General features: G+C 48.1%; 1 protein-coding gene across 1 annotated transcript in view; it reads right to left on the bottom strand.

The window, feature by feature from the left end:
* Positions 1-21,559, bottom strand: part of LOC103816826 (adhesion G protein-coupled receptor B1) — a 133,950-nt gene that overhangs the window by 103,544 nt on the left and 8,847 nt on the right. The window contains exons 6-9 of the mRNA XM_050970761.1: positions 21,393-21,536; positions 18,779-18,854; positions 14,735-14,837; positions 13,679-13,722 (exon numbers count right to left, since the gene is read on the bottom strand). Of these exons, the coding sequence (XP_050826718.1) occupies positions 13,679-13,722; positions 14,735-14,837; positions 18,779-18,854; positions 21,393-21,536 (367 nt within the window). The remainder of the gene's footprint in view (positions 1-13,678; positions 13,723-14,734; positions 14,838-18,778; positions 18,855-21,392; positions 21,537-21,559) is intronic.

Here is a 21,559-nt window from a genome sequence, read left to right as displayed (position 1 = left end):
CTCCAAAAACACTAATCTGGGTAAAGGCAAATGTAAAAGAAAATTCAGAGCTGTAAGTGACCTAGAAAAGGAGTTGTTTGGGGTTTTTTCAGCTCCAGTTGCAATAACAGCACACTGAAAGCTGCGAAATGCTGGGGCATGACAGTAATAGGAGTCGTGTAAGTCCTGGTTCACAGACTGCAGCAGCAGCTCTTTGCTGTAGAAAGAACAGGCAGGACAACCTCAGCTGCCTCCTAGATCCCAGGAGGAGCTGGCAGAGCTGGCAATTAGCAAAAGCATCTTTTGCACTTGTAAACTGAGTGAGTTGGGTAGAAATGAGCTGGGAAGCCGGGAAATGCCCGGTGCTGTGATACCATTTCTAACAACACTTGGGAGGTGCTGATGCCTGAGTGGAGACAAACACAGCAGCCCTCCAGAAGCGGGGGTGGAGAGACGAGTTCTTTTTATAGCTACCTGGAAAAAAAAATCAAAACCATTTTTGTCCCACAAACAGGATATTCCTGGGAATACCGTGGTGGAATGCACCTATCACTTCAAACTGAATTTTAGGAAGCATTTCTTTACACAGAGGGTTGTCAAACACCAGAAAAGGCTTCCCAGAGAGGTGGTAAATGTCTTAAACCTGTCAGTGTTTGAGAGGGATTTGGAAAACCCTCCTAATAACTTTTGGATAGCCCTGAACTATCCCAGCTTGGTTGGGCAGCTGGAGTTAATGATTTAACTGAAAATTCTATTCTATTCTATTCTATTCTATTCTATTCTATTCTATTCTATTCTATTCTATTCTATTCTATTCTATTCTATTCTATTCTACTCCAATGGCAATTCTGAGATTCCTCCCCTGCCCTGTTCCATGTGTCTCATGCAAAACATTTTCAGTCTCCCCCCTCACCCTGAGTTGTTTTTCTTGGGGATGAGCAGCAGATTCTCTCCTGGGACTCATCAGTGCAACTTTAATGGCTGAAAAAAATCCTTGGGCTGCAACACAGCCACGGCCATGTGTGTGCTTTCCCCATCCCTGCATTCACACTGGATCTCCACATCTTGGACATGTTTAAATTACACCTTAGGCATCAAAAACCCCTTCCCTCCAGGTGCCTTTGTAGCTGAAAGATGATTTTCCCAGCCAGGACCCAGATCCTGCAGTAATATTGGACACAGGGAGCCCCCCTGCACTCTCCTTGTGTTGTTCCACTTGCAGAAGCTCTGGAGACATATTTTTCTTGGATTTTAGGGATTTGCATCACAGAGTTCTGCCTCCCTCATCACTACCAGTAACCAAACAGTCCCTTGGAACATATTTTAAATGTCACTAAACTCTCCAGCACTGTTTTGACCAATACATGGGATACCAGGACTGGAAAATGTCTGTCTGAACACAGTTCCCAGCAGCAGTGATACATTACTGCAGCTTCAGTTTGGGCTGGCATGGAAGATTAAAGGTAAAGATATCCCAGCTGACAGCCAAAAAACCAGCAACAGCCCTTTGCCCAGGCCCCAGCCTAGGATTATGGATGAAAAAAATCACATGCATATTGATAATCCCTGGGATAATCCTGTGAAGTGCCCTTGAAGCTGTTGGGAGCCTTGCTGAGGTTTGAAGATTTCTTCCTTAAGATTTGAAATATGAATTCTGTGCACCATTAAATAAATAATAACCACAGCTAAAAAGGAATAGCACTCTCTTGGATCCCAGCTCCTCTGGGCTCCTTTTCTCCCAATACAGACCACAGCTAACTTTTATCAGAGCCACCAGCAGAGCCCTGAGAGAGGGCAGGAGAGCTGAGTTGTGGCTCTGCTCTGCTCCTCCTGGGTGACAGAGGAGAAATCAGTCCCTGGGTTTCTCCTTCCCCACCTGAAAATGACAGTTCTGGTTCTGAGGACAGCCCAACACTCATCAGTGCAATTATGACCCTTTCCATTTTTGTCTCCTTGGCTGGTGGATTGGATCCATCACCCAAAATTGGGGGGGACTGATGTGCTTCCCACCCATTTTGCTGTCTGTGATGCCTCAGGTTTTAGCTTTTATATTTTTCTGATTCTGTACTGCTTTAGTATGTGGGTCTGAGCTTCCTATTAGGGGACAGTGAGATCTCTTCATAGAGTGGGGAGACAAAATAATTCCTTCTCTAGCTGGGGACCAAGGACAAATGATCCAAATTTCAGGCCCAAGAGCACAAACAACATGGACTGAAGAGAGAAAAACAAGAAGATGGGACTTCATAACCTAAAGCTGCAATTGGACAATTAACTCCAATATGCAAATGGACCAAAACTTATAAAAGTGAGAGGCCCTGTGACCAGTCATCCATTTTGTGACCATTTTGGGCTCATCTTGGGTGTAGCCCTGGCTGGGCTTTTGTGCTGCCCAAGGTGCATCCATTGAGGCTTTCTAATAAATCCCTAATTTATTCTTTAGCACTGTCCAGTCTCTGTTCTAGGTCACAAGGCATCACCAGCACTTCCATCCTCAGCAGCAAGAAAGGCTCTCCTCAAACCCAGAAAGATCGAGGCTCTTGCTGGGTCAGGCTTCAGGCCACCACCATAAAATCACAGAGTGGTTTGGGTTGGAAGGGATCTGAAAGATCATCTCATTCCAACCCCTTTCCATGGGCAGGGACACCTCCCACTGTCTCAGGTTGCTCCAAGCCCTGCCCAAGCTGGCCTTGGATATTTCCAGGGATGGGGCATCCACAGATTCTCTGGGCACCCTGTGCCAGGGCCTCACCACCCTCACCCTGCCATGCACCAGGCTCCGGCAGAGGGTGAATTTGTTCCCTCAGAGACAGCCAGCAAACCCCCTCCTGACATCCCACCAACATTCCACATGCCCATGAACCCCCCTGGAGATGCAGCTCTGGCCTGAAGCAGAAGGGAGCTCTGGGAGATGAACACTCATCTTCCAACTGGTCAGCGCTGTAATTGAATTAAAGGATTTGCAAAGCCCTGGAAAGAGCCTTGACAAGTCTGAAAATCATTCTGTTCCGTGAAATTAGGCTTTCTGACCTCACTGCATCAGTTATTTTCCTCACTGAGGGTTAAAGTGCTTCCAAATAAATCTGATGGACAGGACACAGAGGATTTGTCCTCTCCAGGACTTTTGCTCATTGCCTTTCAGGATGGCCACTGGGAAAATCTGTCCAGCTCCACACTGAGTTGGCTGTCAGAGCAAGCTGGATATTCCATGTTTTTGCTAATTCTCTCTGCCATGGGGCTGAGAGGCCATGGAGAGCTCAGGTGGGATGCACAGTTGGTGTCTTGTGCCTGCACATGAGCAGTCTCACAGTGGTGGCCCTGAGTCTCCTCATTCCACCTCACAAAGACCAAAATTCGTGTGGTGACACTCCCTGCTGCCCACACGAAACAAAAATCACAATGGGTGCTCCTCTGGGTGACCAGTCTGACCATCAAACTCACCTTTAGATAACCAGTTCTCAGTGATTAATAGGAATACTTATTTTTGCTCACTAACAGGAGTTCCTCGCTCCCCGATTCCCTGACATTTCGAGGAGCTGTCTGATGTTATTTAGCACAGCAGGCTCAGGGAAAACCGAGGCACAAAGCTTACACTGATTTGTCCAGACACACAGAAAGTTCATCATTAGACAAGGGCTGCATCCTGGGCACTGTGGCCTCTTTTGCTGCTGTTTTAGCAGAACATTTCATCTTCTAGAATGGCGCCCAAGCAGTCAGGTGAAAATGAACACAAGTCCTTTTCTCCCCTTTAAAACAGGGACAAACTTTGCCCATCATTATTCACAGTGTGCCAGTTCTGGAGCCTTTTCCACCACATCCATCCTTGTCCATCCTGCCAGTCCATCACCTTTGAGCCATGCCATGGACTCAAGAAACTGCACCCTGATCATTTCCCATGGAATCCCATCATAAGAATGAGAGGTCTGGGATTGGAATGGACAAAATAGATAAAATTAGATATTAGGGAGAAATTCTTCCCTGGGAGGTTGGTGAGATCCTGGCACAGGCTGCCCAGAGAAGCTGTGGCTGCACCATCCCTGGAAGCGTCCAAGGCCAGGTTGGATGAGGCTTGGAGCAACCTGGAGTAGTGGAAGGTGTCCCTGGCCATGGAACAGGGATGGAATGGGATGATCTTTCAGGTCTCTCTCTACTCAAACCATTCTCTGATTTTATGATGAAATTTTGGAAATACAAAATTTATTTTGGTTGTGGTGTTTACTGCTGTTTCTCACTTGCTGTTCAAGGATTCATTTTGAAAATGAGGCATTTTAAGAAGTTCATCTGAACTTACCTCAGTCTTGGAAGAAAGTTGCACAAAGAAGCCAATGGGGAAACTTCTGTCCTTAGCAAAGACAAAACATAAAACATCACCTGCTCAGACATCTACCTAGTGCTCATGGTCTGGGCTTTGTCCAACCCTGGTCCTGAGGCACTTTTGGTCATAACACACCTTCCTCAAATCATGCACAGGCTGCTCTGGATCCCTCAGCTCCCAGAAAAGCCAAAATTCCAGAGGATTCAGACCTGGTAAGATCTGCAAGTTTAGAGACAGAACCATTTGGAAAGTGGTGCTCTGTACCCAGACGGAATTTCTTGTGCCCATAAAGGCAGACGGAATCAATCCAGCAAAGAAGCACATGGAGGATAAAGTGGCTCCACTCTGAATTTCACACACAGAGGGTGCAGAGCACTCTGCTGGTGCAGCTCTTTGTGTCTCCCCCATGCACCTGAGCCTGCCTTGAAGCTGGTTCAAAGCTTCACCCTGTTGAGCCACTGGAGTTCGAGCACACCAAAATCAGGCAGCATATTTCCCCAATTTGCCTTTTTTCCTCACACTTCAAGGCCTGGAGCTGTGATCCAAAGCTTTCCACCAGCACACATAGCTGCCTGGGCTGTGCTGTTTCAGCCTGGAGTCCCCTCATGCAGCCTGGCAAGTCAAGCTGGATTTCCACCACAAGCCACCCTCAGCAGCCTGGCATGTCCATGGAGATGGCTCCAGGAGAGCTGGCAGGGATGCAGGCAAGACAGGGATGCAGCCACAGAACCATGGAATTGTTGGTTGGAAAAGATCCTCAAACCCTCTTGGCCCAGCACTGCCACGTTCACCACTAAACCTCAACCCCAAGTGCCACATCTGTACATCTTTTAAATCCCTCTGGGGATGGTGACTCAGCCACCAGCCTGGGCTGCCTGTTCCAGGGCTTGATTACTCTTTCCATGAAGTCATTTTCCCTAATATCCAATCCAAACCTCCCCTGGTGTGACTTGAGGCTGTTTTCTCCTGTCCTGTTGCTTGTTAGGTGGGAGAAGAGATTGACCCTCACCTGGCTGCTCCTACTGTCAGGGACTTGTGGAGAGCCAGAAGGTCCCCCCTGAGCCTCCTCTTCTCCAGGCTGAGCCCCCCCCGAGCTCCCTCAGCTGCTCCTGGTGCTTGTTTGTTTGTTTTCTTTTTTTTCAGAATACACTGCACAAACACATGTGAACACAGAAACCATCCCGAACCTCACGAGGCTCCAGCTCTCGCCCTCAGCACTGAGCTGAGGTTGGGAATCAAATCACTGAACCCAAAGCCCCTTCCCACTGGGAGCATCCTCCAGGTGTCAGTGTCTGGCTTCTGCCAGGTCTGTAGAGAGAATTCATTAATTCCACCCACATTGCTGACTTGGCTAGGGAAGCAAGGGAACATTCAATTCAGGGCCTCTGAGTCCTCTGTCCTCTCCCCTTTTCCCTTCTGTCAAAAGCCATTAAACCCTGCTCTGCTGGCAGGCAGCAAAGGCCCCGTGCTCTCCTGCTCAGCTCCTCCTGCATCCTGTGCTGTGGAAGGCACTGGAGAACAACCCAGCACCTGCTTCCCCAAATCCATGGACAATTCTGACCACTGGGAAGGCCAAAGGAGTTCAACTCTTATCCCAAACAGGGATGGACACAACCCCGTGCTCATCTGCTTTGTGCTGACAGAATTGGCCACCTCTTTCCTGAAGCACCTGGAATCCAGGTAACAACTCCCAGTCCCTGATCTTAGGAGACACCAATTAGTCCCTGATCTTCTCCCCTCTTATTTCATGCCACGAGGAGTTGGGAGCAAGGGAAAGAGAAAAGCGAGGCAGAGGTGCCACTCACGAATCTCAGAGCCACTCAAAGGGGCTGGGATTAAAAAATCAAAATCGGGAAAATTGTCCTTGTAACAAAGGAGGTGTCTGGCAAAACAGCCCCCTGAAATCTGCCCTTCTTTGTGCTCCCAGCAGCCCCAGAGCCCAGGGACAAATCCTCAGGCTCTGGAGGTGTGACTGGCTTTCACTGCATTGCCCTGTTTTGTCTGCTCTCACCCAGGGCTAGAAAAAGCCTCCTGGGACCATAATTCCATCTGCCTGGTTGCACACTGCGAGTGCAGTCAGACAGGCTGAATTAAGGGATCCTTCTAACTGGGTTTAACACAGGGGAACTAATGGGAATATTCAGATTAACCTCCCCTCATGCCCCTGTGTAGCCAGCACGAGGCTTTTTTCCCTCACTGACATCCCCTCAACACATCCACAGGAGCAGTTGGGAAAGGCAGGATTTGCAGCTGAAGATGTGGGGAATTGAACTGATTAAGGGCAATAGAGCTGGAACAGGGGGACTGGTGAACACCAGAACATGTTTGGGATCACATGAAGGGCAGTGTTGTTCCTTCACAGCTGGATTGTTGCAGTAAAATATATATAATATATAATTTTTATAAATTAATATGTAATAGGCCATTAGTAGATCCAAAGGGGAGAGCAGTGCACTGATTGCTCACAGAGTTTTTGGGTTTTAACAGACCACCAGGTCAAGGGAGGTGACCTCTGCTCTGCTCCTGTGAGACCTTTCCTGGACTGTGTCCAACTCTGAGGCCTCCAACATCAGAAGGATGTGGAACTGCTGGAGAGATTTCAGAGGAGACCAAAAAAATGATCAGGGATGGAGCCCTTCTTCTCTGGAGCCCAGCTGGGAGAGCTGGGGGTCGTCAGTGTGGAAAAAATAAAGTGTCAAGGACACCCTAGAGCCCCTTCCAGTGCCTAAAGGGGCTCCAAGAGAGCTGAAGAGGGACTTTGGACAAGGGATGGAGAGCCAGGACGAGGGGGAGTGGCTTTAAGCTGAAAAAGATTGGATTTAGGTGGGATATTAGGCAGAAATTCTTCCCTATGAGAGTGCTGAGGCCCTGGCACAGGTTGCCCAGAGAAGCTGTGGCTGCCTCATGCCTGGAAGTGTCCAAGGCCAGGTTGGATGGGGCTTGGAGCAACCTGGGATAGTGGAAGGTGTCCCTGGCTATGGCAGGGGGGTGGAACTCGAGGACCTCTGAGGTCCTTTCAAGCCAAACCATCCTGTGACTCTGTGAAGTGTTTGCATCTGGGGGAATCATCCGTCCCTGTCAGCACAGACAGGCTGTGACTGCCTGATCTACAGCTCTGGCAGGGTCATTAATGCTCTGGGTGACAGACGGGGGGAAAGAGAAGCTGTTTCTTGACTTTGGAAAGCTTTTCTTCAAAAGACAGGCCCTGGGAGATGGATTAACTGATGTGATGAGCAAAATGATTTCTGTGGGATGTTAGAGATAAGACAATTCCTGCGTGACACGTTTCTGGTGGTGGGGAGTAGAGGAACCAAGGGAGCTGTACATGCCCTCCAAAGGGAATCAGACCAGCAAGGCTGGAATCACAAAAAGTCCCAAAAAGCACAGGAAAGAAACGTGAATGCCTTTCTCTTTCGACAAGTGGTGTGGAGCCCATGGAGCTCACACCCTGTCCTGCTCCTTGTGCAGCCTTGCAAGGACTTTCCTTCTATCCTGTAAGACATGCAGTCAGGAATTCAGACAGCTTGGGATTCTGCAGATTAGACACTGGATATCCCACCCCCAAAAATTGGGAATTTCAAGCAAAGCAGCTGCATTTCAAGATTCATGGGGTATCCAGGCCATAAACACTAAAAAGTACAATTACCCTATGAAAAAATTATACAAAAAATTCCTCCTTCTAGGATATTTTGGGGGCTCCTCTGAGTTGTTCCAGACAAAGCAAACAAACCAAAACACCCCCAAAAAACTTGCTCTGACACTTCAAAACTCTCCCAGTGGTTTATGTCCCTGGCACCTCCAGGACCAACCCACACCCTACCCCTCAAGCAGTTCCTGTCTGTAAAAATCTCACCAGCAGGACTATCCTCAGCCTCTGGAGCTGTATTTTAGGATAGCACGAGTTTCCAGGTGATTTCACCTCACCCCAGAGCTGAGGCAGTGTTTGTTCTGTTCTCCAAGCCTAACCTTGCTCACACAGGTCACCTTCCTAAACAGTGAGGTTTGCATTTCCCAAGTCAGGTAGGTGAAAGGCTTTAATTACTGGAACAATCCTTCCCAAGGGAAGCCGAGGGTGTCCTTGAATTAAAACCACAGATTCCCGAGGTGCTTTCTCTTCCAAGAGCAGAAAAGCTTTTATGCAAATATTTTGGAAGGTTTCGAAAGACCTCTTAAGATCAGTTATTTTAATGCCTGGTTATTCAAATGTTTAGTTATTAAAATGAGGCAGAGGAGCTGCTCGATGGAGCCAGGTGTTCCCTGAGGGATGAGGGTTCTCCTGGCAATGCAGACCTGCTGGATCTCACTCTTTGTGTGTCTGGGGTTGGATTTCACACCTGCATGGCCTGATTTTGTCTCTTGCACCAAGGGCTAAAATAGAAGATCTCTTCTGGCCTGAATGCTGCTGTCACCAAGAAGGGCACAAGTAGTGCTCACCTGTTGCAGCCTGATCCCAGTTTGCCTCTCCAGACCCTTCACAGGATTTTGGGATGGAAGGGGCTTTAAATATCTTCTCATACCAACCCCCTGCCATGGGCAGGGACACCTCCCACTAGACCAGGTTGCTCCAAGCCCTGTCCAGCCTGGCCTTGGACACTCCAGGGATGGGGCTTTCCTGGGCATTCCAGTTTCTAGTGTTCCAACACCACCCTCACAGCAAATAATTTTATCCTAATAGCCAATCTAAATCTACTTTATTTCACTTCAAAGCCATTTCCCCTTGTCCCATCACTCCATGCCCTTGTCAGACAGCCCACACTTTGTGGTTTGTGACTGTCCCTTTCCATCCCACACCAGTTCTCATTTACCTGATCCCGTGCTCAAAGAAGATTCAAACACAGCTTTGATGGCCTGAACCCAGATTCATCAGTCCCATGGGGCAGCAGGACTGCTTTGCAACACTAAATAGCCCCACACCTTCCTCTGCAGCCACAGAATCATGGAACTGTAAAGGCTGGAAAGGATTATGGAGCCCAACTCTTGACCCACCACTGCCCTGTTCACCACTATACCTCATCCCCAAGTGCCACATCCACACGTTTTTTTGAACATTCCCATGAGTGGTGACTCCATCACCTCCCTGGGCAGCCTGTTCCAAAGCCTGACCACTTTCCCAATAAGAATTTTTTCCTAATCTCCAATCTAAACCTCCACTGATGCATCTTGAGGTCGTTTCCTCTTGTCCTGTCCCTTGTAACCTGGGAGAAGAGATTGACTCCAACCTCATTAAAATGTCCTGTCAGGGATTTGTAAAAACACATGAAGTGATGCTGTCACCACCAGTAACAAACCTTGGCTCTGTCTCCTGTTCCCACTGCCAAATGAAATCCCAGGGCAAGGCAGGTGAGAAATGAAACCCTGGTGATGCACAAGAATATGAACACACAACCATGGCTGTATTTATCAACTCCTCCCCTGGCCTGGAGGAAAAAGAGGGAGCAGAAGACCAGATCCTGCCTGGGTTTTCACTTCATCAGGGCTAAGCAGCCAATAATTACTCCAGATGAATACCCTTGGAGGAGAGCCAGAGAATCCCAAATCATTCTCTGATTTCAACTTTCAATTTACCCAGCCCATGCTAAGCTCATTAATCACACTCACAGCACCCAACACAACAGAAATTAGTCCCTGATCTTCTCCCCTCTTATTTCATGCCATGAGGAGTTGGGGGCAAGGGAAAGAGAAAAGAGAGGCAGAGGTGCCACCCACGAATCTCAGAGTCACTCAGAGGGGCTGGGATTATTAAATCAAAAATCCATTGTTAATAGTACAAGCTTAAATATCCATCTAAATGCAAATGAATGAACACTCAAGGGTTCTCCCTCTTTTTTTATTTCCAAGTGCTCTGTTTGACAGCTCCATCTTTGAGGAAGCACACGGTCACCACATAACTGTCTGATTCTAATTGCAATTTTACAGTCCAACCCTTCACGGCCCATGGATTTTAAGTGGCCTTTAAAGGGTTTTGGCATGTTCTGGATGGGATTGGAAGCTCATGTGGCTACAGGAACAGGCAGGAGCTCTCAAGGGAGGATTGCTCCAGGTTTGCAGCTTCTGTACCTGTTCAGTCACAGGAGGCAAGGGGTTAAATCCAGAGGCTGGGTCACTGGAATCAGGTGGAATTTGGGTCACCAAGATCTGCAGCCTCAGGTGGGTGACTGTGAGTGTGGGGAAGCTCCACCTGGCCACCCATCCTTGGAGCAGGAACATGGCGAGCGGCACAAAAGGAATCTTGAGGGGTCTCAGTGTGTTCTGCGTCAGCAACCTGATTCACAATTGTCTCCTATATTCTATATTTTTTCTTCTTTGAATTCTAAATAGTCAAATGCTTGCAAAAATATGAAGGTATGGGTTAAAGGTTTGATTACTGCAAGGTGGACTGGCTCAGTGGGATTAATAAAGTGAAGGAAGGGCCAAGTGTGTTCTGACAGAGAATGGCCCTCGCTAGGTTTTTTCTCTTTGTGCTAAGTCTTTCCTGGAGTATACAGGAAGGAACAGGATGGGTGGTTCCACAACTGAAGTCGAATGAGTGGGTGACACTGGCCACTAGGTGCATTGAAGCAATGGCCCTCAAAGAACACGCTGTGAAGATGATAATTCAAGGCAGAGCTAATGGGGATTTGCCATCAACAGGCTGGCTTGGGATGCAGGGAATGCAGCAGGGGAGAGAACAGGCAGGGAAATGAAGCTGTAAATCCATCAGATTGGTCAGAACTGGGGAATGGGATTTCACAGAATCACAGAACGGTGAGGCTTGGAAAGAACCTTCAAGAACATTAAATTCTAACCCGTCTGCCACGGACAGGGACACTTTTCCCTAGACCAGGTTACTCAAAGCCCCATCCAACCTGACCCTGAACACTTCCAGGGATGGGACATCCTTAGTTTCACCCATTTGCACAACCACCTTATGAGACTGATTGGTGGAAAAACCTCCAGGCCACAGGGAGAGGTGGCAGGAAGGAGAAGATGGGAGCAAAGAGGGGAGGCACAAAACAGTGGATGAACCTGGGGTTTCCTGGCACAGAGCCACCAATCAAGACCTCTACCACATACCAGGCAAGAAGTCCAGGGTGCAAAAGTTCTTGTTCCAAGCAGGAAACCAATACCCAAAATCGTGATTCAAACCCCTCGACAGCTCCAGAGCACTGTTCGAGATCAAGGTGAGCAGTCAGGACAGGGGAACTGGGTTTGCATAATTTGCCTTTTATTAGACTTTCCCAGGAGGCAGCAGAGGTAGCAAATCAGCTTTAAAATGTTGTGCAAATCAGCTTTTAAAATATTGCACAAACAGCTTGACAACTCCCCTCGACAGAGCTCGCTGGATCAACTCTAAGTTTTGGAACATTGTCCGAGCAAAAATCTGCTGACATCAGGATCTGGGGCTTTTCAGATGCTCAAGATTGTAAATGTTGGTTGCAAACACTTGCAGGCGTGCACACATGCCCCCCAAAATCCCAAAACATGGGGAAAATGAAGGCTTAGCAGCAGCATTTGCACAACCAATCTGCTGGGGGGTTGGAATCCATCCTTGAAAACTGAACCGTGGCCTTGGTGCCAAGAAATTTCCTGCTCAGCTCTTAGCTCCCATTCTTTGGTGCCATGAGGATGCAGAGATGGAAGACTGAAAGGAATCCCAGCATCCTGCACTCCCAGAGGGACAACAAGCAGCCCAAGAAGCTGCTGAGCCTTGGGAGGAAGAGTGTGGAACAGCCAGAGCTCACAGGGCAGGAATACCTGGTCTAGGGGGTTGGAATGAGATGATCTTTAGGATCCCTTCCAACCCAAATCATTCTCTAGGATGTGGATGATGCTGAACTGGGCACTGCTTTGCCTCCAGCTCAGAAATGCCAACCAAACCTCTCAGTCCATGCTCAGCACTGGGCAAACCTTCATCTGTGTCCCACCAGGCACTTCCCAGTGCCAGCTCTGACAGGTTCCTGTACCCACCCCGAATGGCGTCCCTGTCCCCTCAGCCACTCCCAAACTGGATTTTGCTCTTTTCATGCTCAGACTGAAGCTAATTAAATCCAGGTCTGAGCATGGCAGGGAAACCTCTCCATGTTCCTGGACACAACCCTCTCTCTGCATTTGGAAAGCTAAAAGCAATAGGATGGAGTGCAGAGCAAAAGATGCAATGGTTCCAGCTCCTGCCTTTACTTGCCAAAAATTGGGTTGTTGTACAAGTGCTTTAATTCCATTCTAGCATTGAGAAACATCAGATCTAGCAGAGCAGGCCAGCTCCTGAACCTGCCCCCCAACCCAGCCCTCTGTGCTGACCCATACACTCTTTGGCACACAGAAAACATTATAAAACCCCTTTTTATTAATTTCTTAAAAGTCCACCTGCATCTCAACCATCTTCTAGCACTAGAGCAATTTTCACTAGAAGCCAAGAGACCAGTTCTGCCCTGGGCTACAACACAGGGGTGATTCCACAAACAGGGAGAACCTCTGGGTTCTTCAGCTTTGCTTTGGATCCACTCAGAGATGCCAAATTAATCCCAGACCAGGAACTGAGCTGAGTGTAAATATGTTGCCTGCCTCTGTGTGCATATGCTACTTAATGGAGCATAAAAGGACAAGAATGGAATCATTTTTCAGATGCTGCTGGTAATAATAATAAATAATAATAATAAATGCAGGGGCATGTGCCAAATGTCTGAGATCTCAAGGAGAGGAACTGACTGCAAGCAGAAGAGGAGTCAGGTAGGTGCTCAAACTGAGATGCAAAAGTCAGTGAAGTAAAACCACCATTAAATCAAACACTTTGTATCCTTGTCAAATTCACTCAGGATTTAAGACCTCACTTTCAGAGTGGGTTTTTATTTTTCCTTTCTAAGATGCACATTTTTTGACAACTACTCCCCATATGGGATTTATGGTCCCAACTCTTTGGGGTAACTTGGGATTGGTTTTTTTTCCCTGCTGGCCATAAGCACATCACTCAAACCCTCCTGAACAGTACCAGTCATTGCTGGAATTCTGGCAAAAATAGTTTTTCTATATCAAAGCAGCACAATGTAAGGTCCATGTCACCTGAACTTGACCTCCAAAGGTCATACTTGCAACTGATTTTTTGTCACTCTCTTTATGGTGCATGATTTGGGGTGAGCACTGCAGAGAGCCAAGCACAGCTGTTCTGAGCTCAATCTAAAAAGTTCCACAGTCCTGGGTCCCAGTTCATGCATCCTTTATGTGGAAAAATCCAAAACAGCACTAAAGGACAGCTCAGCAGTGCATGTGTGAAGGAAGAAGGACTCCCCACCAGGGCGAAGAAAATACTGAGTAGAGAGAGCAAGATCTGACACATCACTGCTAAAATTGTGATGATTTCACCCAAAAAAGCAAACAGACCTGTGAGAGTAAAGAGAAACCCACAGAACTCACCCATCATTTTCATCCCACAGGATGCAGGTCTGGTTGGTGGTTCCCTGCCAGGAGACAAGAACGGGAAAATAGACACAAATCAGTGTCACGCTGTTTGTGGAGTGTCTGGACTGGAATGAAGAATATGGGGCCTGTAAATCTCCTTCCAGTGCCCTAAAGATGGGGTGTCTGGGATACACCAGAGGAGCTGTCATGGATCTCAAACCTTGGAATGGTTTTGGCAACTCTGGGATTGAAAAGGCAGAATAAAAACTGCCTTGGTTTGTTCCGCATCACGAGCACTGCAGAGGGATTTGACTCTGCCTCTCTCCTGACTCAACCCACGGATATTCCTCCTTATCCCTCCTCTCACACAGAATCCTTTTGCTGCTCCCTTCTGGAAAGTGGATCAAATACAGCCTCTGCTTTTGTGGGACAAAAGCACAGCCCTGAAGGAGGGGGTCAGGTGTGTTTAAAGCCCCCTGGAAGAGCTTTGCCTCTGACTCCAGCTGTCTGACACAGCTTTGGAAAATCCCTCCAGGAGAGTCCAAAGACACAACAGATCTTAATATTCATATTGTAGAGCCTCAGGAGGGCATCCAATCTCCACAAGGATGGACCTTGGGATATGTACATGTCCATCCCATAAATCTGCTTAGAATTGAGCAGAGGAACCTGGAGGGAATTTTTGCCTGCCTTGGAAAGCATTGAGGACAACAGTAATATTCCAGAATTACTGGGAACAACCTTTCCCCCTGCCTTTCCCTCCTCAAAGAAGACCATTGTTACATCAGGTTATTTCAATGAGTGCACAATTATTCCTGTGGGATGATGCCCACAATGAAATGGTGTGAACTGGGAACAAGCATGGCCATGTTCCCTGTGCCAGCAGTGTCACCCTCCTGCTGCTCTGGAAATTAAGTTTGTTTCATTTTTTGGGGGGAGACTGAAGGGTCCTGCACCAACAAAAAGATGTCAGGAGCCCATCAAAACCACCTCATCCTTGCAGCAACACATTCCTGCCCTGCAGAAGCAAACACAGGCATGGGATGGGGCAGGTTCCCAGGAGCCACTTACGTTGTACAGGTGGGAGAATTCGATTTCCAGAGGGGTGAGGAGAGACCGAGGGAATGGCTTCACAGTCACAGAGATGACTTTGGAGTTCAGAACGGTGCTGTTCCTGGGGAGGAGAGGGAAAAGAGAGCTTTTAGAGGAATTTTTGTGGAGAAGGGAATCCCATGGCAACCAGCACTGGTGGTGCATGGTTTAGTGCACACACTGCAGAAGGGGGTGACCCCATTATTATAAAATACCCCCAAAGGCATTTGCTGCTGATGGACCCCATCCTCTGCCCTCTGGGCTCCCCTCACAGCCAATCCACATGTATCCCTCCAAACTCAAACCATTTTATAAACCTTATCTACTGGCCTCAGAGTCTGTGTCTGTCCCAGAAATAAAATATTCCTGGGCTCATTTTCTGTCCCTGCCATGGTGAAAGAGAGCTCATTTGGATTACAGCGAGCCTTGTAGGTTCCTTCCAACTTGGAATATTCCATGATTTCATATGTTTTCCAAACAAAATAAAATCCTGTTTTGCCTCTCTGAAGCTGGACTAGCCTGCACTGCAGTGAGGCTGAGGCATGGTTGCTTATCCATGGGGCAGCACACGATCCTGGCTGGAGGCACTGGTGTGTATCTCTATTCCTTGAGGACCAAATGCAAATGGAATAAGGCCAAACCTTTCATGTAGATGTCTAAATGTCTGTGCCTAGACAAATATTGTAATAAATCTGGCAGCCCTGGGAGATTTGGCTCTTGTGAGGGGCAACAAGCAAGGAGGTACCTCCTCTTCCTGGAAAGCCAGATTCTTTGTAGGCGCTTCCCTGGATGCTGAACATGTAAAAATACAGAATTTCCTCATTTTTCTGCAGTTTATTGGTGTTTAAATAAGCAAAAGGTCCCCACAAGCAGCAGCTGGAAGTGCTGCCATGAAGGAATTGGTAGTGGAAGTGGTAGAGCCAGATCAGGCTGCTCCCACCCCTGTGACATTCATGCACAAAGGAAATCCTTTCTTGTCCAAATCTTCACCAAATCTGCAAGTACTGCAAAAATCTTTCACTTTTCTTTCTGGATTTTATCTTTCTTTTTAAAAAATAATTAGGTGGGAAGGATTTGATGTAACAGCAGCTAAAAAAAATTAGTGTTTAAAGAAAAAAAAAAAATTGGAATTGTCCATGGATGTGTAAGTGGATGCTCAAAAAGCTACTGTTCCACCAACACTAGAGGGAACAACAACATGGATTTAACAGGGAAAGAAAAAAAATCAAAAACTTATCTTTTCCTTTAAAAAAAAGAGGAAAAACTAAATGAGAAAAAGAAGAAAAAAAATAATGAAGCGACAAAGCCCAGCTATCACCCTACAGGGGAAAAGTAAAGGAGTAAATCAATGGGAGCAGGCAGCTGTAAGAAGCTCAAAATGGGATCTGCTGAAAGGTAACCAGCAGTGCATGTCTTCATTAGAGGCTCTGTCTGCAAGGGTCAGTCCTCGGGTCAGTGCTGCTGAATATTTGCATGAGCAGCAGGGATGACACCAAAAGCTCCTTGTGGAGGCTGAGGAGCAGGTGAGAATCGATGCAGCCAACACAGACAGGAAGAGAATTTGATTTTTCAGCGTGATTTTTCTGTTGTTGGAACACAGAAGTCACCGGTGTGCAGACCGTGAAGGGTGATCAGTGGCCAAGAAGCTGCAGCTGAACCAGAAGTTGAAGGAGGCTTATAAAAAAATTGGAGAGCAATTTTTTACATGGGTAAATAATGATAGCACAAGGGGAATTGTTTTAAACTACAAGAGGTGAGGTTAGGATTAAATGTTGGGAAGAAATTCTTTGCTCAGAGGGTGGTGAGGCCCTGGCACAAATTCCCAGAGAAGCTGTGGCTGCTCCATCCCTGGAAGTGTCCAAGGCCAGGTTGGATGGGACTTGGAGCAGCCTGGGATAGTGGAACGTATCTCTGCCAATGGCAGGGGGTTGGAATGGGATAATCTTGAAAATCCCTTCCACTGATATGAAGCAAAGAACTTCTGTCTGTACCCTCCTTGTCTGGATTCCACTGCACTGTTGGGTTCAATTTCACTTTGAGAGGGGAAAACAGCAAAGGGAGTTCAAAACAGAGGCACAAAATCAATCCAGGTGCAGGAAAACAAACAAAATTTCTCTGTTGGAAGGCTTGTCTGGTAGTTCCTTGCACGCAGGGGGCTTTTCAGCCACCCACCCGAAGGCCAAGTGCCTGGAAGTGAAAGCCAGACAAATTCAGCCTTAAAAAGAGAGGCAGGCTCCTGGCAGAGAAGGAAATTAAGCAGCTGAGCAGCTTGTCGGGGGTGGAGAAGGACTCAGTGTCACAGGGGATCTTTCAGGAGGAAGATGAGTCGCTTTTCCTACAAGCACGTTGCAACCCAGCTTCTGGGAAGGAAACAAACATGGGGAGATCAGCTTGAGCAGGAATTCAGAGGAGCTCAGAGGGCTCCTGAGTGGCCACCAAGGGTGTGCAAAGGGCTGTGAGCACAGAGCTGGGTAGAACCAGGCTGGTGGATCTCTGCTGTCTGTGTCCTCTGCAGCAGAGTCCAGCTGGGACCAAGTGCCTCTCTCACCTCCCTGGCTTGGAAAATCAGGTTTTGTGTGCAGCCCATCCCAATTGTCACAGCTGCCAAGATCTGCTGGGCTCTCTGCATCCAAGGGGACAGAGTAATGTGTGACTCAGAGACGGAATTGCTGCTTGGGGGGAGGTAAATTGGGACAATTAGGAACAGCTCAGCTGGTGCTGTTTGTTGAGTTAAATCTACTTTTTTTTTTTTCCTTGGAAGAATCACTCTGCATTGAATCAGAGTGGTCCAATCCAGGGTCTGTATTTCTTATGTGTACCCAGGAATAGCTGCCCTCCTCTGTGGTCAGAAATATTTTTTACCGATAGACAGCTACGTGGTTATTTAACAACATTCTCCTTTTTAATGCTGTGTCCATTTGCACAGCGCTGAAATAAGAGGGGCTTTACTGCTGCTGCTGCTTTCATTTATCTTTTTTTCTTTTCCTTTGACTCTCCACAGGTGATTCAAGACTCAAGATTTTTTTAAAGAGGGACTGTCCTTTAATTAAGGAACATCTTAAATCAGCTCTCCCCTGGGAACGCTGTTCGGAGGCTGTGGCTGCCGCAGCTGCTGGTTATCAGAGCTCATTCCCTGCTTGGCCAGAGGAAGCTGAAATACTGCTGGATCATTTGAGCCAATGATGTTTATTGCCCTTCTGATCTAATTCCCACTGCTGTAATGGAAGATATTACAGAATACAGTTGGCTGACTTGCTAATTCCTCTCTGCACTCACTCGGAGCTCTTTTGCCATTGCCAGTGCTAAATCTGGAGGTATTTAAATGATTATCGGTGAGGAGAGATGCCCTGGTGTTTATGGTAAATGGGCTCACGCTAATCAGTGCAGAACAGATTTAGAAGGTGCCTTAGGATGCTTAATTTACTGCCTCAGTACCAGTCATTGGGGAGGAAAAAAAAAAAGAGCGAGAGGAAAAGGAAGAGGAGCGAAGAAAAGGGAAGGGAGTGCTGAGCACAAAAGCTTCGGTGCCCGAGGCAGACATGTGCAGCCAGGCATGCTCTGCTCCCCTCTCTCCTCCCCAGCCCGATTTCTTTCTCTGTGCTGTGCTGCTCTCCAGGGCTCAGTGTGGCTGGCAGCTCCACGGCAGCTCGGGAAGATCGGGGCAGCTGAGCATCCCCCATCTGTCAGGGCTGCCAAACTCCCCTGTGACCAGGAGGGCAGGGTGAGGTTTCACTCCTGAAGAGTGAAGGGTGGCAGGGAAGAGTGAGACAGCAGCACTGAGATTCCTCCCCTCGTGTCTGGGGTGCTGCACGTGGATGGGGAAAACATTCCTGCACCTCCAGCACGCGATGAATGAGCCTGACCCCACCTGAACACGGGGTCAAAATACTCCCACTGCAGGTCAAAATCTGTCCTGTTGCAGCCAGTGATCTCTGCTTTTCCCTTTTCCCCAGTGCTCTGCAGGCAGAAGGATCATCCTGGTGATTCCCCAGCTGCTTCCCATCCCCAGGCAGCCCCTCTTACCTCTGCAGGGAGAGGATGTTACCCACGTTCCGGTAGAGCACGGTCCCAACCACGAAGACGGAGGAGTCGTCCGACACTGCAGGACACCAGAGGAGAGGGAAGAAGACAACAGAACTGAGACAATCAGGGTGGCAGCTGTCCTCATGGGACACCCCAGGGCAGGATTTGGCCTCTAGAGGAGCATGGCCAGTGGTGGAGGGCTCTCTGTTGGGCCATGGCCAATGCCAACATCACCGCAGCAGGATGCTGTTACTACAGGGAGGGCTCAGCACCTTTGGGGTGACCCAGCATCCCAGATTTCTGCCTTCACCAAGGCTCACCCCCCCCAAATTTTGCTCCCCCTTTCAGAAACCCCCAAATTCCTCTGACAGCACCACAGCAGACAAATCTGCAGGGGGGAAAAGTTCTCTTGCAGCCGCCTCAAGGCCTTTGGAGCCATCCACAGCTATCAGGCCATCAGAGAGCAGAGCTGAGCTGGGGCTGACAAGGCCAGCGGGAGGGGAAGAGGTCCCACTGTGCCTGCTCTGACCCCAAAACTCATGTGCTGCCTCTGGGGGCTGCAGCAGATCCAGATGAGCCTCTGAATCATCTGTGTGACCTCTGGGCAAGTCAGTTGACCTCCTCCCTCTCCTCTCATTCTTTCTTCTCCTCCTCCTCCTGCCTCATGGTGCCCCAGCTGCAAAAAGCCAGAATTTCCCCTGATAAACCACAAGCAGCAGAGGCAGCCCTGGGGCTGGATTTTCAGGGGGAGGAAAAGCAAGTGGCTGTGTGGAAAGCAATGCTGAAGAAGCCTGGGAAAGCACCAGGTGGGGCTTCTCTGATATCTTGTACTGAGGCTGAGCTGGCAGTGTGTCTGCTCCATCACTGCAGGACAGGCACAGCTCTGCATGTTCATCTTTCTTACCATCAAACTGGGATATCTGGTGAGCACATAACTGGGAGGGACTGACAGACAGGCTTGCAGAGCAACTTTGTCACCCAGCTGCATAAATCAGTGTTGGCCCATCAAAATCAACTGTTCAAAGTCAGCTCCCAGCAGTGAGGGGGTTTGGATTTGGTCTCATGAAGCTGCCTGTCTTCATGACTTTGCTTAGGATAGCTACTCCTCTTCCCAGAGAAAAGTGAGGATCAAAACTCGGGCAGGTGAATTTCTGCTGGAATCTCTGAGTAACCCCTCAAAACCTACAGCACCAGCAGAAGATATTGAACAAAACAGAGGCAGAAGAGCCCTGGTTGGATCTCAGGAAACCATGGAGAGGTGAGCACTGATTGGAAGTTGTTTCCTCAGGATGGATGTCATGTTTTGTTTGCTCAGTCATTACAGCTCAGGGGCTCTGGAGCAGCTCTGTGTGAGGATGTTTCCAAAAGAGCTCCACGGGAAGCTGGATAATTTTGGGACAGTCCTCAACCTCAGAGCAGGATCAGCTCTGTCTAGGTCTGGTCCAGCAATTTGTCCAACAGGTGATTAAAGATTTCAAAAGGTGAAGGCACCACAGCTTCCACAAACAAACTGGGATAATGCTCCCAACGTGCTCCAGCTTCTCCCAGGGAGCTCACACTGTCTGCAAGGCACAACAAAACACAAGGAGTGCTTGACAAGGTCCTTGCTCTGCCAGTGACTCACTGTTTACCCTTGGGGGTGTCACTTAACTGTTCTTGGCCTCAGATTTCCCAAGCTGAAGTGATGTCTGATGCCATCCCCAGCAGGGAGGCCCGTGACAAAAGGTCCTGGTGTGACAACTTGAGGCCAAAGGTCTTTTGTAGCAACAACTCGGTCTCCAGCCTTTGGAGAAGGGGGAGCCAGCAGCTCTCAAAGCCATGAGTGCCTAAAACAAATCCCATCATCAATCAGCCCAATTTAGGGTCTTGCTTTTGAGAACTCAGTGCTCAATCCTGCCAAATGCCATTTCTGCCTGAAGATGAGCACCTTGAGTGTGTTGGTTCCTGGGACTCTCATTCATCAGACCATCCCAGAAACCTCCAGGGTTTTTTTTTTGGTTTTTTTTTTTGTTTGTTTTTGTTTGTTTGTTTTTTAATAAATAATTTGGGGTTATTCTAGCATACAATGAGACATTTCCAGATCTGGCAGTGAGGCCAACTTGGTTGAGGCGCCACCTTCATGCTGGGGCTCCTATCCATGCCCTGATGTGGAGCCTCAGTGATAAATGCCTCTGAATTTCAATTCTGGGGGCAGGAAATTTCACACAAGGGCCATAAATCCCCAGATCTGTCAAAGCTTGTCCAAGCAGCAGACTCAGCTGCTCAGACAGACCTGCTGACTCCCAGCTACTCACCCTCAGATGGCTCCATCAGGTCTGGATTCAGGCTTGGAGGGCACCTAAAGCATTGTTTGCCAATTTTTCCTGCTTCTTTAGGGAAAGATAAACAGCCACACCCAGGCACTAAACCTGCCCCTAAACTTTTGTTAGGAGTTTAGTTTCAACTCGTAGTCAGGCCATGTTTGAAAGCCTTATTTGCACTTATCAATGCTTTGATGCCCAAACTTTTGTGGGCAAATCCAACGGATCTGGAAGAGGATTTGAAGACCAAAAAAAAGGAAAGGACCATTCTTAGAAAATGAAGGAAAGAAAATTGTGTTGGCTGTGCTTCCTACCTGAGAGCCCTGAAGACAGGATGCTCTTGGAGACAGTGACCTTGTCCTCCGAGTTCTTGGCCCAGTCCACCATTCCCCTCCAGCCTTTCATGGGGAAGGTGATGTCAGTTGCTGCATTTGCAGGCAATTTGTGGATACCAAGGACTGGGGAGAAGCAAGAAATGAAA

Source organism: Serinus canaria, chromosome 2, assembly GCF_022539315.1.
Source record: "Serinus canaria isolate serCan28SL12 chromosome 2, serCan2020, whole genome shotgun sequence".
NCBI classification, from domain to species: domain Eukaryota; kingdom Metazoa; phylum Chordata; class Aves; order Passeriformes; family Fringillidae; genus Serinus; species Serinus canaria.
This window is presented reverse-complemented; position numbering and strand designations above follow the sequence as displayed.